Source organism: Thamnophis elegans, chromosome 1 (genome assembly GCF_009769535.1).
Source record: "Thamnophis elegans isolate rThaEle1 chromosome 1, rThaEle1.pri, whole genome shotgun sequence".
Lineage (NCBI taxonomy): Eukaryota > Metazoa > Chordata > Lepidosauria > Squamata > Colubridae > Thamnophis > Thamnophis elegans.
This window is the reverse complement of record NC_045541.1, coordinates 82117955-82136392: the sequence shown is the minus strand read 5'-3', so window position 1 is coordinate 82136392 and position 18438 is coordinate 82117955. Positions and strand designations below refer to the sequence as shown.

At 34.0% G+C, this 18438-nt stretch overlaps 1 protein-coding gene across 4 annotated transcripts in view; it reads right to left on the bottom strand.

Annotated features, from left to right (window-relative positions):
- The window catches only part of TSG101 (tumor susceptibility 101), a 34674-nt gene that overhangs the window by 1698 nt on the left and 14538 nt on the right, over nt 1–18438 (bottom strand). For 2 of the 4 annotated variants that reach the window (XM_032222264.1, XM_032222284.1), the window contains 3 exons: nt 16624–16690; nt 14452–14549; nt 8276–11097 (listed from right to left, as the gene is read on the bottom strand). In XM_032222264.1, coding sequence (XP_032078155.1) covers nt 10511–11097; nt 14452–14549; nt 16624–16690 — 752 coding nt within the window. In that variant the 3' untranslated portion in view covers nt 8276–10510. Of the gene's footprint in view, nt 1–629; nt 870–2224; nt 2428–8275; nt 11098–14451; nt 14550–16623; nt 16691–18438 lie in introns of those variants that run through there. The other 2 variants (XM_032222277.1, XM_032222270.1) reach the window with 2 other exon arrangements.

The window sequence follows — 18438 nt, the reverse complement described above, 5'->3', positions numbered from 1 at the left end:
CATCAGCAATAATACACAAAGAACAGAAGATGCTTTTTTAAAAATAAGTGTTGTAATGGTGTTGCTGTGAAGTATATATGAGTGAATTGCAAAGAACTCTACTGATTTTGCTCTGGTGATTCCATTTTCTTCTCTCCCTAGATCTCACTGTTGAGAGAGCTTTATTTTATTCAACAAAAGTAAGTGGGAGAGGCCAACAGCCAAGCCAGATTCATAAGATACCTCTCTGAAACTTCAGTATATACACATGGATTCCTTTGAAAAGTAGCAAGATAATAATCTGAATAACCAGGAGCAGAGAATTAATTACTGGCAGAATACTGGTGGAAAAAATCAATTGCAAAGTAAATTAGTTGAAAAAAAACAAAGAGAAATGTGGGAAAGAGAAACTAAACAAAGAGATGAGATGCAGAACAACTTGAATCACAGCATATGCTTGTACTGTATCTTTGTAGTTACCATGTGGATGGTGGGTCCACAATTGCTGCCTGCATACTATATTAGATCAGGAAAAGAAAATTCTGCATTTGCATATCACATTTACTAAATAGCATTAAAGTTCAGAATTAAGGTGGACAAGTGGAAGGGCCAGTATATTCGTGTATATTTGAATATTTCATTAAAACTACCTTGAGAAAGATGTCAAGGTCTATAACTCCACGTCTCAGTGCTTCCCCCAGATAAAAGATGGTATCTTCAATAGCATTTTCCTCTGCATACAAGTTCAGTATCTGTTTGTAAAGTGGTGCGGTAGGAACAATAACTTCATCTATGTCATTGTTTTCTGACTGACTTTCCATTTTTTCCAAGGCAGAACTTAACTCTTCATCTTTCTTTTTCAGGAGATCGATGTTTTTGTCAACTTCAGCCTGGACAGACAGACAGTAAAATGACTTTATATCCATTTAAAATTGACACTCTAAATTTCACTTTTCACCTTCACCTACTGATTATTGTACTTTTTTGGGGTTGTTGTTCCTTTGAGTGAGTCTTCACCCAGACAAGTCCCTGCAGTTTTTTTGGAAACATTTTGGGAACTGATTTGCCACTGACTTTTTCCCAAGGCCGAGACAGACTAATTAGCCCAAAGTCATTCCAGTTTCTAATCTGGTATCTTTAATCACTGGCTGCCAACACAATTAGTGATATAAAATAGCCCAACGAAATTAAGAAGAGACTTAATAGATTGGAATTAAATCCTGTATTTCCTACATTAACTATTTTCCTTTGGGATTCAGTAGTGATAACAGACTGGTAGCCACCTGCACATTGTCACTATTCTTAAAAATGGCTTAGAATGTTTTTTGCCTTGCTGCTGATAATTTTAACTATATATTACTTAATCTACCTTGAATCATTTATCATTAGTTTACCAAGATTACTCTTAGGTTCAAGTATAATATATAAATAAGAAAATGAATAATCAATTAACTTTCTCAATGCCCTTGTAATTTTATAAGCCTTTATCATAAATTCTTTTATTCATCTTTTCCTTTAACTCACTAGATATTACTCTAGATCTCAAATACATTTGAGTATTTGACTATGTTTTCCCAACATTACAGTAGTCATTCTGAAATGCAACAGTCTGGCCTATCATATATTTCTATAAATACATATTATTATAAAAAATAATTTTCAATGCCCTTCTTAATAATTAAGTATGATTTAATTTCAGAAACTGCTTGTCATGACTTCATTTTGTGCTCAATCCGTTGTTTAGGAATAGTGTGTTTTCCCCATTGGACCTGCCCATTTTGATGGTGTCACCGTTTCATTATAGATATGTGATCTCCACAAATAATTAAAAACTGCTCCTTCAGATTCAGAATAAATCACATGCATCTTATCAAGCAAAAATTATTTCAGCTTACCTTCTTATAACAACACATGCTCAGGTGCTTCCTTCCAATATTTGACAGATTGTAAAATACATTTTTATGTATGTAAAAGTTCCCTATTTAATAAGACTACACAATATCCATTTAACCTAATTTCTACATCCTACAGTAGTTACATTTCTAAAATCTATAATTATGAATAAAAAGAAATGTACACACTCCACCTTCACATATGATTTTTTTTTTGCAATTTGTCTACCATTATGAAGACAAGTTTGACCACAGGTCATATGCTCTCGCAGTAGAAGGAAGGGCGGGGGGTGGGGGGGAGAGGTACTAATGCACAGCCAAAATTATTCAGGGAAGAGTATCCTCCTGCTTACCACCTCCTGGTCTAGACGAGTTACCATCTCTTCAAGCTTCTGATGACCCTTTTTCAGATCCTCTTCTGTGCGCTTCAAGGCATTGAGTTCTGCCTGGGCACGATCCATTTCTTCTTTCATTCGCCATCTCAATTTATCACTGACTGCTGATATAAGGGAAGCTCGAATAGTGTCTTCACTAATTGTGCCATCTCTGCTGGGACCTGCAGAATAAAAACCACTATCACAGAAGTGCTGCTATCCACTTCCTCAGACAGACCCTTGGGCGTGACCTCTGAATATTTTAAAGGGAAAAAAACACAAAAGGAATACCACCTCGTGCTAACTTGGAAAAGTCATACTTTAGAAGGGTATATCTGTGAACTTTCAATGCATTTAGGAATACAGATAGTCCTCGACTTACAACAGTTCATTTAGTGACCGTTCAAAGTTATAACGGCACTGAAAAAAGTGATTTATGACCATTTTTTAAGTTACCACCTTTCCAGCATTCCCAGGATCATGTGTCAAAATTCAGATGCATAGCAACTGATTCATACTTGTGACCATTGCTGCGTCCCAGAGCCATGTGATTCCCTTTTGCGACTTTCTGACAAGCAGTCAATGGGGAAGCCAGATTTACTTAACAACCAGGTTACTAACTTATCAACTGCAGTGATTCACTGTGGCAAGAAATGTCGTAATATGGGGCAAAACTCACTTAGCAAATTTCTCACTTTTTAACAACATAAATTTTGGGCTCAATTGTGGTGGTAAGTTGAGGACCACCTGTAAATGGATCCCTGGCCAATTTAATATGGGTTTACTTATCTCATCATAGTTTATAACTGAGTTATAAAAATTTCAACCAGTTCTCTAGGAGCTTTCATCTAGTGCAAAAAAGATTAATTAAGCTTCCACAATTTATTAATTAAAAATAAAATTTTAAATAAATAGCAGGCCTTTCTTAGGAATTCAAACTTCATAAGCATCTAGTGCACTTGAATTACTCCGATGTTGGTGGATACACCATAAGTAGAAATTTTCATTAGGAAAACTTAAGAAGTGTCTATCTCAGACTATTACTGATCATTATTGCTTGCTGTTACTTATTTTTAAAAAAGAATTGTAAGAGCACTATATACTGAAAATAAAGAAACCCTACTTTATTTTTATACAAATGTTCTTTTCTTTCCATCCTAGTTGTAAAAAGCTACAGGGCAAATATTATGATCATTTGACATGTGATGCCAGGTATTTGTCATGCACAAATGATTTTTCTTATTTTAATTCTTCTTCTCAAACATTCGGGCTAAAATGATTTTAAGTTACATGTATTACAACAGTATCCAAAATAGCAAGAATTAGGAACAGCCCTTTATGATAAAAATTGTATTTTACCTTAACACACCAACTCAAAGTGCCACAGGTTTCACATGTAGTCTGAGTTTGCCGCATCCATAAATGTTCTTAATATTAACATTCTTCTTCTAAATCACAGCCTTTTTTCAAAATCATGAGTCCTTTTTGTTTCTTTTAAGATTTCCATTGCTGAAGCAGCATCCAGATTATGAAAGGGATTCTGATATGTCCATTCCAGTAATACCAGTTATTAATACATATCAATACAATATCAATATTTTTGAAGTGTCCACACAACAAATAAAAATAGTGAATGACTGAAAATGTCTATTCTTCCCACAACTTCCATTCTTTCTTGTCAACTTCATTTATTCGGATTTGATCTTCAGATGAAATTGATTTTCAGGGTCACAGATTCTGATCCAAATTTCTTCATTTTGAACTTCATATGATGCTGAAGAAGGTGCGATAATTCCTTTTAAAATTTTCTTTCTTCTGGCTTTCACTTTTCTAAACTCAGGTTTTAATGATGTGTAACAAAAATGAATATAAAATCTTCAAGTTCAGAATCTAATGAAGGATGGTTGAACAGTACAGTTTCTATTTTCTTTTCAACATATTTAAAGTTCATTTATGAATTTCAGCATATATCAAAGTATCTTATTCTTTTTCATACTTTCATTTTGAGTCTTAGGAACAAGTTTAATCGAGGTTCTGAATGTCTATCATGCTGATCACTGTTCCCTAAAATCTCTCTTCTCTTGAAAATAAGCAAGCCTGCCATATGCAAAGAACTCTGAAAATTGGTATCAAACTAAGAAATCTTTCTGCATAACAAATGTTACATAAATTAAACATTTTTAGAACTCTAGACATTTTCCACTAATAAATACAATTTTTCTTAAATGCCAATATTATATGGTGTATTAAAATACAATTTACGGACTATATTGGATAGAGTGTTCAGTTTGCCAAGAAACATACTGAAAATCTCTTAAAGTTAATATCATCATGAAAAAACCCATCATTTTTACATTACTTGATATTAACGGTTTTACTGTAATTCTTTAAAGGACATGCATATTTTGAAGAATGAAATGAAATGGAGAAACTGAGGTTGATAATGCTGCTAGATGCATTCTGTTTGTATGGGCAAATAAAAGCTCCAAACTGGTTCTAATCATTTCTTTAAAGCTCCCAAGCAAATGACTAACAAATGGCAAACAAAGAAAACTTTAAAAAAAAAAAAAGAATAAAGGGCAACTATGTATGTTTTTCAACAAGCCACTTTTACACACACGGAAGTGCTGTTGGGATTTCAGTGTTAATGTACTTAGGTGACAAAAAATAAAATTCAATTAGAATAGAAAAGGAAACAACGATGTAATATAGAATATATCTTATTTTTAAAAGGGTACCATGATTTACAACAACAAAGTGAATGCAAAATTGTATGTAATAGTCTTATTTCAAATTCACCTACCTTTTGCCTTAGATAATCTGGACTCATTTTTGCTAACTAACAAAGTCCATTTTTCTTGAAAGGCATAATCTTTTGTGAACTGTAGTTCACAATTCAGATGCAAAGTGGCTAGACTAATGTAGGATTTAAACTGGGGTAAGGTGTAGGGAAAAGGAGGGGAAGGATGCAGGTTTCATAGAAGACAGACTATAATTTTAATATCATGTTAAAAACCCATTGTGTTTTTAAAAACCTTCTGGAATTGCCTGAAACATTTTGATGTATCCCAGCTCAACAATGCTGTTAAATTCACACTTTTCCAAAACAGGCCCTCTGAAGTCTCCTATGGAGAGCCTATTGTGCCAACATAAACTTGCATGTCAGAATTTTCCCTCTCAGAGTTTCCTCTTGCCCATCCTTGGCAGTGCAAAGGGCGGTGAAGAAACAATTCTAATCAAAGAATGTGAGTCTTTTAGCTAAGATAGTTACCACCTAAAACTACAGTATACTATACAATCTCTATACTGACAAGACAAACACAAATTGGATTTCTTATTCACAAGTGCATATTTATGAAGACCTTGCATACAACTCAAATTTAAGGCCAGAAAAAATAACAATTACCATATGTATAATTGTGTGTGTGTGTGTGTGTATGTGTAATTTATGTGTCTAAAAAAAGTACAAAGAACCAAGGAAAATTATATATTCCAAACAAGAAAAATATATTGGTTTACTCCTTTAAGAATATGAGTCTTAGCATTTTCTCCTTCCTTCTTCCATAATTAGCCACACACTAAGAAGCTAGGTGGCATGCAGCCATTTATTACAAGGAATACTTGAAACATTTAACCTTTACCATATGGAATCTGATTTCAGAAGTGACCTTAAGGTACTGTGACCTTACAGTATATAGACTACCAATTAAGCCCAAAAGAAAAGCAGCCCCCAGCACTGAACTTGGCTGCTCAATAAACTGACATTTAATATCACTCATAAGACATTTTTTCTTAAAATATTAACACTGCTCAATTATTTTCTTAATTTAATCTAAATAGATTTAATCTAAATAGATTAAATTGGTGTATTCTGCTAGAAGTGGCAGAAATTTTATGTAAGAGAGTGAAATTCATTTAAAGTTATAAATCAAGACGGGAATCGCTGAACAGGTGATTTGCTGACTTCCAAGGGATACTATGTGCTAAGTTTTTCTTTAATTCAAGTTCAGAATGAAATAGTCTTGAGATTATCTTGGTACAATAAAGTCACTTTTCTAATATAAAAAATAGAACACTGACAACAAACCATTACCACTGATTCCTTCATTAATTTGTTCTGGCCTGAAATGTCCCTTGGTCCTTGAGAAAGGGAGAACAGCTATAAATCCAAAATAATAGCCACTGTCATATGCAGCATTTTCAGTCTACTAAACTGATCTGTGGAAACCACCTAGAGCGTTATGGTGAGTAAAGTTTTTGTTTGCTTGTTTGCTAAAAAAAGAGGAACAATTATATTTCTTTTAATGGGAATTATTTTCTGGAAAAATAAAACAATAAAACAGAAGTCTTTTGATTTCTGCATCATCTTCTCCTAACCTGCCCAGAAGAGCTCAAGTATTTATAAAACTCATCTCTTACAGAGAACATTATTTGGGAGATATAAAATATTTACTGGTTTTAGCTAATAAGATGATCCTGAAATGAAGACTAAACAACATCTTGCATGGCACATCTGCCAAAACCACTTAGCAAATGGAAGATCATCTTGCATTTTAAAGGGAAACTATTTGTGGAATATAAGTATTTATTTCATGTAAATACACATCATCTATCCCAGAATGCCACCAAGACCATTCTTCACCCTCTTTCAAATAAAAGCTTAAAAGGACTTCATAAACAACACAAAACATTTCAAATCCAATCTGTTTCAAGTTCAAAATGACCTATTTCAAGCAGGAAAAAGTGGTTTTTATTCATAAATTTTCACATGGGCTGAACCAAAAGCTCTACAAATGATCTCATTACAGATGAGATTTAGGAACACAGAGAAACAGTGATAAGCCCAGCCACTTGTCCATCTATCCCAGCATTGGCCAGGCTGCCTGGAAGAGGCTCTTGGAAGTATCAGGCTGTAGTCTTGACTCTACTACCTGCTATATTTAATTAGAAATGCCAGAAACCGAATCTGAGATGTTATGAATGCACAACGTCTCTTCCTTTCATCCCATCACCAACATAGCTCCTTCCAATTATGAATTACGAGAGTCATCCAATGAAAGGAAACATTAGCAGTGTAGAATATCAAAGTACTTGTCCTGTGAGGTTGATACCTGGACAACATATAACAATTACATTTCCCTTTATGTAAAGGACACTGACATCTTTAAAAATTAATACTAGTACCAACCAGTAGTGTGATGTGGAACTAAAATATTTGCGTTTGTGTTACCGAGTTCTGGGAAACTATGGTCACCCAGAGAATCCTATGAAACCTATTACTAGGTTCATGCTGCTGTAGGTAATTATCTGCCAAACGTATCTGTATTATCAAAATCTGAGATATACAGAACACCATGTTGGTTGTGGACAGACAAACTATTCCCTAATATTTAAATGCAACAGTAGGTCTTTTATTGATGGTAGTATTGCTTATTCACAAAGAGAGAATCAATGTGTAGTTGTTTTAATGATTTTATACATATTAACCAAATGTAAATATATATATTCAGTATTTGTGACTGAAAGACTATTTCTAATATTTTAAACAAATTATTCTCTAAAGAATAATAATTCACTGTATTCAATAAACAGGTCAACCCCCATCTCTTCTTATTTATAGAGCCCAGTGCCCCTCTGGCACAAAACCAGTTTGGCAAATATGTATCCCAAGACTAGAGCACAGGGATGAATATCTGGACAGGAAAAATTAGGAGACTACCATGTGCAAATGGAAGGCATTTTCAAGTCCTGGTAAAAACAAGCTTGAATCAAAGCCATTATGTTTAGCCATAAATAATGGCCATTAAATACTGGCACCAACATTTGCTTTCAGCTTTTGAAATACCACATGGTTGCTTTATTTTCAGGGTAGCCAATATAATTGAAAATGCAACCATTTCCAGTATATCTGATATTAGACTAAGTGCCGTGTCAGCACATGATTGTTAATGGCTCCAAAAACAGGATTTGGAGAAAAATAAATTGCAGGATATTATTAGATGCCCATTAATACCATACAGTACAAAAAAACAAAGGCTAATGTTTTATTATTTTTAAAACAGAACCCTCCAAATTATAGAAATCAGATGATTCAAACAGATATCCAATGTCAATAGTTTATGAAAGATAAATCCTGACAAAATACTGGAGCTTAAAGGCTCTTTTACAAGCAAATATACAAAAGGCAATCTGTAAACTGCTGTTTCCAACAGTTGTGCTGTTAAACCCTCACTGGAAAAAACTGAAGCATGCCATACACATTTGAACACAGTCCTATTTGCTCTCACAGATAGTATAATTCTCCTCATCTGGCTGGAAACTTCAGAGATTCTTAAGCTAAATTACAAAAAATAAATCTGCTCAAGTGTTTCACTCTATGAAGTTAATATTTAAAAGATGCCGTCTCCACACCTTGGTCTTCTACATTCCATTCCACTTGTCTTACTTTCAGTCATTCAGTTCATTATTGAATGAAGCTTTCAAAGTCCCTCTTTTAGAGGTTGAGCAGACTTGGAAGTCTTTTGAGTAAGGAACTCATTTCAGAAATGACAGAAAATCGACATAAATGATTAATATTGATTTCCTTCTTGCTTGTTAAGAAAATTAAAGTCACAATACCACATAAATGCAGTGTAAGTTGAATTCAATATTGAAACACAAAATGAGTCTTGTTTTGATTCGTTTGCAAAATTGTTTCCTCCTTAATAAACAAATTGTTACTGCACAGTAGGTTAGGGAGGGTTTTGTGGGGGAGGGGCTGTGTGTGAAAATATACACGTCTCTGTATTGTAAATTTTCCTTACTTGCTTCTAAAATTGTACTTCCCTTGAACAATCCTTCAAGGCAAATTCTGGTTCAAATCAATGATGCCAAACCATGAACTGCCATTGTTCTCTTATAGCGCTACTGTCAAACAGTTCAACAATACCTTTGGGATAAGCAGACCATCTCTACCTTTATGCATTTGGAATCAAAGAAAGATTTTCTTCAAGCACAGCAAACAAAAACTCTAAAGTGCTTTGATATCCCAGGGGGAATATTGACAGGAAAATCATTACAATTTCATTTTAATTATCACAAGCGATCTATTCACTCAAAGTTAACAAACAATATTTTTGTAGACCCTCTCATTTAAAATAGCATTTTACAAGTATCATAACTGCTCTAAGAAGCATATGATACTATTTTGCATGCATTAGAAAAATGAATCATTGAAACCTTTCTTACAGCAAGTCTAAGAGCTCTCATATCTAGAACAATTGCTAGAAGAAGGAGAAGCAATTCTTTAGTCCCCATTTTTTAAACCAATTTTCCATTATGCCAAAAATAGGGAGATATGGTTCAATGCATATTATTAAGAGTTCAGTAAATGAAACAATTTTATACCACAGTTCAATACTAACAGATATTGTGATCTGGATCAAAGCTAGTACAAAAGGCAGAAAGGTGGAGAAGAATGTGGGGGACTAAAATGATATTCCTATCTTAATAAATTATGTGTATTAAATTGAGAATACTACATTTAAACCAGCCACTAATTGCTGCCTATAAGACATGCAATTGTGAAATAGAATTGCTTAAATTTTTAGCTAGGAAAAGTATTTTCAAAAAACAGTGTGTCAGAAACTAGATCTTCATTTGATCTTCCCTTTATATTTATATAATCTTCCACTTTTTGAAAAGCAGAACAAATGTTCTAAGGTACAATGCTGAATCAGTAATAGTGGGCTATATCCAACATACATTAGCTGACTTCCATTTGCGTAATGGGATTTTCCTTCCTTTCCCCTCCTTGTGCATGATCCTCAAAGCATACACAAAAGAGTTTGTCAAACTTCTACAGGAGAACTGGAATAACTCCTAACCCCAATATGTTAACACTTAATAATTAGTTCCATCTGACTCACATGAAACAGCTTTGTAAACTGTTACTTATACTGTAGATTGATATAATCATGCTATATTCACTTTGGGGAGATGGGATCAATTAAGGATAAATTTGTTTGGCAGTCTCATTCAACATACATGAGAAGTGAATTAAAGTAAATGAAAAAATAAACTGTATTTGCAAAAAAATAGTTAAACACATTAACAAAAAAATTCTTTGCAGATTATAGGGCAATGTCACAGATAACTGCCTTAGTAATCCGTACCCAGCTAAATCATAGGCTGTCTGTTATCTATAAATTCATGTTACCATGCTTTCTCTATTTGTAAAAAGTCTCCACAGTTGTTAATACATAACGGGTATCATTTTTCTTCCATTTAAAAGCAAACCAAAGTTTCTAAAGCACTTTGTAAATCCAGGTTGAAGATATCTGTGCCACTCTCAGATAAGAGCACACCATCTAGGTGGAACAATCCAGGAGATTCTGGTACAAGTAAATCATGTTGGATCACAGTCCCTCCAATATATTGTATAAAATAGCCCATTTCTTCATTGAGTATTCTTCTGCTTCTCTCCATCACTTTATGGGGTATCTCTTGATTCCATACTTTCCGGGGTATGATATTAGACCAGACTAGAAAGGTATTCTTGAATATTTGCTTAAGAAGTCCAAAATCTTTCTTCATTCGGTTTATGACATCCAAATTACTGGCTGTCCCCAAGTCATTGCCTCCTAGATGGATCACCAATATATCAGGATCTGTTAGCCTCCGTCGTGTATGCAACAGGATGGGAACTAATTGATCCCACACCATTCCACTCTTTCCTAGCCAATGTAATTTGGCATCCTCCAGTCGAATTCCCAATTGTGGACCAAAGCTTCTTTCAAGTGCCCGTTTTTCTGCCCAGAAAACATAAGAATGACCACAAATCCATACCTGTTTCTGCTTTCTTCTGCCATCTGCTATTAAGAGAACAAACATACATTAATCCTTCATCAACTTTGTGGTCAAAGCCCTTTCTGAAAACTCTACCCAGAATAGTTTTCTGTATTGCTCCATGTAAAAACAATCAAAATGTTAGACATAAACACACAAAAACTTTCCATATTGCCAATCTGATTTGAACACTACTTCAAACAACTGTTAATATGTTGGTGTATGCAGTTTACAGAGAAATGATTGCATCTAAGTTATATAACAACAAAAATAAAACCATACTCCCCCCCCCCCATTCCCTCTATCTATTGACATTTTCCAGAGCAACTCGGAGCTATCTTTGCCAAGTGAAGACTCAAGTACACATTTAGCTCTTCTTGAAAGAGCAGTTAACATTGTTAGCTTTCAATATTCAGTGACCAATTATTGATAGACTGAACCTAGACATAATCCCCACCAAGACAATTTAAGAGATTAAGAGATAAGAACAAAATATAGTTACATAGGTCAAAAAACACAAAGTAATTGAATGCCAGAGTTAATTGAGATCATCAAGCATGGCAGATAGTGGTTGAAAAAGCAGTGCAGATACAATACTTTTTTATTATATCTCTTATAGTTATGTATCTACGAAGCCATAGTACAACTTTTTGAAGGAGGATCAATATTGTTTTGCTGAATTACATGCAAATGCTTAGGTTCCTCTTTAAAACAATAAAAAGGTATGACAAGAGTACAGATTGACGATTATGATTTTGAGTCTCCCAAGACTTCTCTTCCTACTTCTCTACCTGACACTCTGGTGTCTGCATTTTGCTAGGCTTCTTGTCGAGAATATTCAGTGAATGTGCTGAAGTCACCCAGTAAGAAACAGCACAGTATTTCCAGATTCGGGAACACCTGTCCTCACTAATATCAAATTCCATTCATGGAACAGGATACATTCTTGATTTGGCATTCAGTTCAAAAAGAGTTGGTAATACGAGGTTCAAAGAGTCTGTATGAAATGTTCATAGAAGATTATGAATCTCTGCAGGTATGATAGCTTAAAAGTGTCTGTTCCAGGCAGTTAATAGATTTGAATGACTGTGTAAATTCAATTTTTTTCCTGAGCTTGAGCTGAGCTTCCTGAGTTTTTGACAATACTGTAAAAAAAAAAAGTCCTGCTTCATCTGTAGACTACAAAATAATCCCAGGCAATGGACACTGTTGATTCAAAGTATACTTCCGTCTCTTACTGACATCTGATTAAGTAGGCGGATACAAATGATGAAACAGGAGGAATGACAGTTTGAACACCAATAAAGAAATCTCAGGAACCTCAGGTTGAGCAGGTACTAGCATCTCTTTGCATTCTGTAAAGTGAAGGTAGCAAAAGGAACCATATTTTGCATTCTTATTGCGTCAGATCCAAATACAGGTAGTCCTCGACTTATGATCACAATTGAGCCCAAAATGTCTGTTGCTATGTGAAACATATGTTAAGTGAATTTTGTCTCATTTTATGACTTTTCTTGCCACAGTTGTTAAATGATTCACTGCAGTTGTTAAATTCTGACTCTGCTTGTCAGAAGCTCGCAAAAGGAGATCACATGATCCCAGCATACGGGAACCGTCATAAATACAAGTCAGTTGCCAGGCATCCAAATTTTGATCAGGTGACTATGGAGATGCTGAAATGGTTGTAAGTGTGAAAAACGGTCCTAACTCATTTTTTTTCAGTGCCTTTGTAACTGAATGGTCACTAAACAAACTGTTGTAAGTTGAGGACTACCTGTAAGTTGTTGCTGTTTTTCCATCCTGAATAGCATCTTCTTCTTTAGTATGTGGAGAGGAATAGTAGACAATGAACAATGCAGCAGCAGATAAAGTTGACTATTCATTGTAAATCTTGAAGATATGAAGGTCTTGATGATTTTGTTGTCCCCTTTAGAATTTCCACTGTTAATTAAAGTAGCCAAGGTTCATGCTTAAACACAATGACCATCTTCTGTCTTCAAAGAGGCACTTACAAGATATTTTTTTAAAGTATAAAAAATCCTAAATCCAAAAGATTTGTATAATTACAAACCAGTATCCACTATACTATACTAAAGTCTTTGAGAAAGTCCTTTTTTTAAAGACACGTTCAGAACGCAGGAGGGGGACTTCTTCCATGATGTTCCCAAGTTATGGAATAAATTGTCTTGGGTGCCAAATTTAGTTCCGTCTATCTTAGCTTAAGATTTACTCTTTTTTTTGAAAATTTTATAATTATATTATTAGGCATTTAATTAAATCTTAATTATTTTCTGTTTTTCTACATTAGCTCCCTTGGTAATCTTGCATGACTAGGAAAAGGGGATACATTCTGGCTTTTCAACAAAATATTATTACAAGAGAGACAACATGTCTGCTTTCTGGACTAAATGATGCTGTGCCTTCTAAACAAATTTTTGAGTTTCAAGATTTATGTTTACTTCTTGGGAAGGCAAAGTCCCAATCAAATGAATAGCCAAGGTGTGGTCATAGCTTCCAAATTTCTAGGACTTATTACAAATGGATTTAATTGTAAATGCACCATTTAGTCCAAAACAGTAAGGAATTTAGCGATGTATGGAATAAAAAACAGCTGCTGATCTGAATTTTTATCTGACAGAAAGTAAAATTTACATACAATAGTCATACATCTATTGAGTATCTACCCATGAAATTGGATATTCAGGCTACTTCTAACATGATGTACTTGCTCAATAATACATAAATAGAAAAGAAATCTGGAGGCCTGAAAATGCATTGAAGAACATATTGAAGATACCTCAAGCCTATTCAAACAAATTTTCAGCAACATTGACTGTTAAGGTTTCCTATGTTTATCTGTAATTATATTCTTTACTATACTATATTTAGCTGCAGCATCACTATTTGCATTGTAGTGATTACACTGTCGGTATTCCTATGCATTTGTTAGCATGTTAAAATTTCTCCCAAAATCTAAATGTCAAAACTAAGATTAGCTTCCCAGAATAAGATTAGAGAATAAAACAATTACGTAATTTTGTTCTATTTGCTTTTTGGCTTTAATTCATTTTCAACTTGCTAAGATGACAGTTTCAAACACATACAAATTTTTATCACATACAGCAATCAATTAAAAATAAAAGACTCCTCATGAATGAAACAGCAGAAATCATTCCTTCTTTTTGTAAATCAAATATTGGAAGAAAAACAATATATGTAATGTAAGAATTAGTTTAAAAAATCAAATACTGCTTTTATCATAGGTTTCTTTTGTTGCTCTAACCAACAACAATTTTTGTAAATGTAAATATTTTGGTTTGTACATTTGCAGATGCAAATCTCGTTTTCCACCTTGAAATGGTTCTTTTGAAATTACTCACCCACAGTGGTTACGGGAGGTTGAGAAGGATAATGTGGTGTGCTGGTTGTTGCTGGAAATGGCCCACTAGGTGCAGTATAAGGGTAGCCTGGATAACCACTTGACCAGGAAATGAAAGAGAAAACAAAATAGGATTATTGAAGCTTAATGGATTCAGCTATAATCAGATTACCATTCAATCTAGTGATAAATTCATTGATGCTTATATGTTTGAACACTACTTCATATTATTTTTATACATGAATATTATATTTTTAAACTCATGTTCAAAATATTTGAAGGAAAGACACCGCATCCAGCTATTCAAGGCTTAGTCTCTTGTTAACTGTTTTCATTCTGCTCTGTTACTTTCATGAAAAGAAAACTGTAATCTTTTAAATCACAGCATGGACACCAAGCAGATTCCTATATCTCCTGGAAGATAAAATGGTATTTTTGCATTCTGTATTTCGCATACAGATGATCAAAATAAATTACAACTTTTTAACAGAAAAGTACACAGAAGAATGCTACGGGAGGACAAAAAAAACCCCAATAAACTAAGTATGTTGCAGGATTTATATTAAGACCATAAGTACTGAAAACATCCCTAGTAATTCACCTAATTGTGTAGCCATCAATTAATAATTAAAATTAAAGAATATTCAAATGAATAAAAATAATGCAGCCCTTAGCTTCCTTAAAAATATTTTAAATTTGCCGAGTTGTAGTTCTTGGATGTTGCTGAATTAGAAGGCTGAGCAATGTAATCCAGCATGATCAGTGGTGAAAATGTTCTAGTTTTACCACAAAGCCACAAATTTGAGATCTCCTATATACATTTCAGAAATTCACAAGGAACAGCCTTGCATTTCCCAGTACTGTTTCTATATTGTCCACTGTTGACTCTATCCCTAGACCTACATGTGAGAACTGCTCACATATGGGAATCTCATTTGCCTTCTTGTTGTATACATTTGCATATGCATTTGCATGTTAGAGTGGCATTGCAGGAAGAACCAGGACAAGGATCTCTGTTATAGAGCCCAGTCATTTTCACAGACACCTGTGCCTTACATATATGTGAATTCAACACACATACATAAATTTTCTGACACTGAACCCTATCTGTTTAAGGGAAATCTGCCATCCCTCCAAATATCAGAGAAAAGTTCGGAAAGCTTGTTAAGGCAACTGAAGCAGGTTAAAAACATATTTTGGGAATGATAATCAAACACTAAACTGGCCTTGCGAATAGATCAGCAGAAATAAGGGTCACATACAAAACACAATAATCATGAAAGATGGTAAGGAAGATCCATAGAAAATAATGTACTCCTGTTGAATACAAGCTTCAAGAAGGTTTGGGGAGACTGGGCTTGCAATGAAAATATAAAAAAGCATGCATACAAAGAAGATATTAATTTTTCTGGACCAACTACGGAAGTTAATGCAGAAGGAACCTGTCCTAACTTTTATTGGATGTGATGAAAGCTTCTTTAGAAGAATGGGAGAGAGAAGGAAAAGAAAGTGGGGCTTGTTCATTTGAGCACTAAGAGTACCTTTCCTCAAAGGAGAATGATGACTCTCCCATATATCTGCTGGCTTTTCTTGCAAACTACTTATCTATCGAGTATCAGCTCAGCATGAGATACACCACTGTATGTCTGGTTACCACAAACCACGGAATGAAATCATGATCTACATGTTAATTTAGGATGCAGATGACATGAAGGCTATTCCAAAAACACGTTTAACTAACATGGAAGCCTTCTTTCTCTGAGTGACTGCAGAAAGTTCTACCAAACTCAAGTAGATTACCAGCTTGCTACTTAAGCATTTTAAGTGTGATACACAAATGAGGTTTTAGATTTCCCTACAGATTTTCTATGCAAAGTTGTAAAGGTGTGGAGCTACTGGAAATGAAGTAACACATCTTGTTCAACCTCCTGATCTAATTTCAACATCTAATTTCTGAAGATTCTTGTCTAAAAAAAATTAACAAAATAAAGCTAAATTTATTTAAACTTTTTAAATAAATAGTGACTCAAAAAGAAAAGCTTCATAGAGGTCAATTTGGAAGTGCGCATATTTTTGAAACATATGTTTAGACTAAGATTCCATCTCAGAAATAGCACAACAGGACATAATCAAAATTACTATGTTTCTCACCATGTAAGCAGATTTATTTTACCTTGGGTTAGGAGGTTGTCCAGGAGGAAAAGGAGAGATTCCGCTTGGCATTCCTGGCATATATGAAGCTGAGTACAAAAGCAATTTTGCAAATGTTATCAGTCTGAGATAACTTTACACATTAAAATGCTACTTTTATACTGCAGAATGTTTTGAAATATTCCATTTGTGAATATTTATAAAAATAAATGCTTCAAATGTTTATCACATTTGCTACAGCAGTGAAAGACAACATGATGTCCTCTGAAACCCCTCTGGTATCCCTATGACCTTATTTTCAGGTGCAGTGAATAAGAGCAGGATGCTTGCTGATAAGCCAAGTAGCAATTTCAAGCACCATCTTTATTTATATGAATGTATTCGCCCAAAGGAATTGTCAGAAAATAAAAATGATGTGTGGCTGCAGTTTGATGCTTTACTTGGAAATATGTCCTTCTGCCAAAGAAAAACGGTCAAAAGACAAGTGGAACTGATAGATATTATCTTGGCAGATTGGAAGGAATGAAATGAAGCAGTTACACTACTGTTTTCTGGGTAGCAGATATTTTATGAAGAGCTACTTCCAGTTAGAGCACTATTTTCTGTAGTCGTCCACATTTTTAAAATTGCAAACATCTTATCAGACCTAAAAGCTCCTTCTTGGCCTATAGCACAAAACCTAGAGCTGTACATGCCAAAATCTAGCAATATAATAAAGTTTTTCCTTTTAAAATTCAGTTTAACATACAGGAAGTGACAATGTTGATCTTGGGGGGAAACAAATGAAATGTACTATATTAACTTTAAATAACATCTCTTAATGCCAATTTAACCTATTTAAATTGTATTTTAATCCTTTTCATTATAGTTTATTACGTCGCCAACATCTAGCCAAATAAATTTCTAGAAAATTTATTAGCTTGGTCATTAATGTGCAATATTCCTATAATTTGTAAAACTTTACTTTTGCATTCGAAGTCATTTATTAACTAGAAGATTTCAAACTAATGGATAATAAATGTTTGACTGACATCTACTGGCAAGAGATAATAATTTCATTATGCAGGTGCTTGGCAGTATGCATCTTGAAAATGTTACTGCTGAGAAATCTAACAAGAATAGATGTCTACTCTATGTAACATAGAAACATGTTTTCCTACAGCAATTAATTTTTATTAAATTAGTAAGCATACAGTATATTATGAAAATAAACCTTACATACTCTACAGAAGAAATTACAACAGACTTCTGACATTTATAAAAAAAACATTGAACTCACACACTTTAGACATATGACATAAGTGGATCATATGGAAAACATATTCTTGGCCAAATTGAAAGAATTAGAAGAAAATGAAGACACTGGAAAAGTTAAGGAGGAGCATCCACAGCAATGTTCATTGGCTTCAAAATATCAGGTGCAACCTCACCCTTTTTTAATGTATGTTCAAGAAAATGAAAACCACCATTATTATACGAAAACTGTAACTGATAGAGAAATTCTGTTGTTTCATATGTATTTTTTCCATAGAAAAAATATTACTGTAAACTTAACAAGCTGTTTAAAATATTTCAGTGGAATAAACATAAGCAATGTTCTCCAAAAATTCAAATAGTCCTCAACTTACAACAGTTCACTTAGTGACCATTTGAAGTTACAAGCACACTGAAAAAGTGACTTATGACCATTTTTCACACGTATGACCGTTGCAGCATCCCCATGGTCACGATTTACATTCAGATGCTTGACAACTGAATCACATATACAGTATGACAGTTGCAGTGTCCCAGGGTCATGTGATCCCCCTTTGCGAACTTTAGACAAGCAAGGTCAATG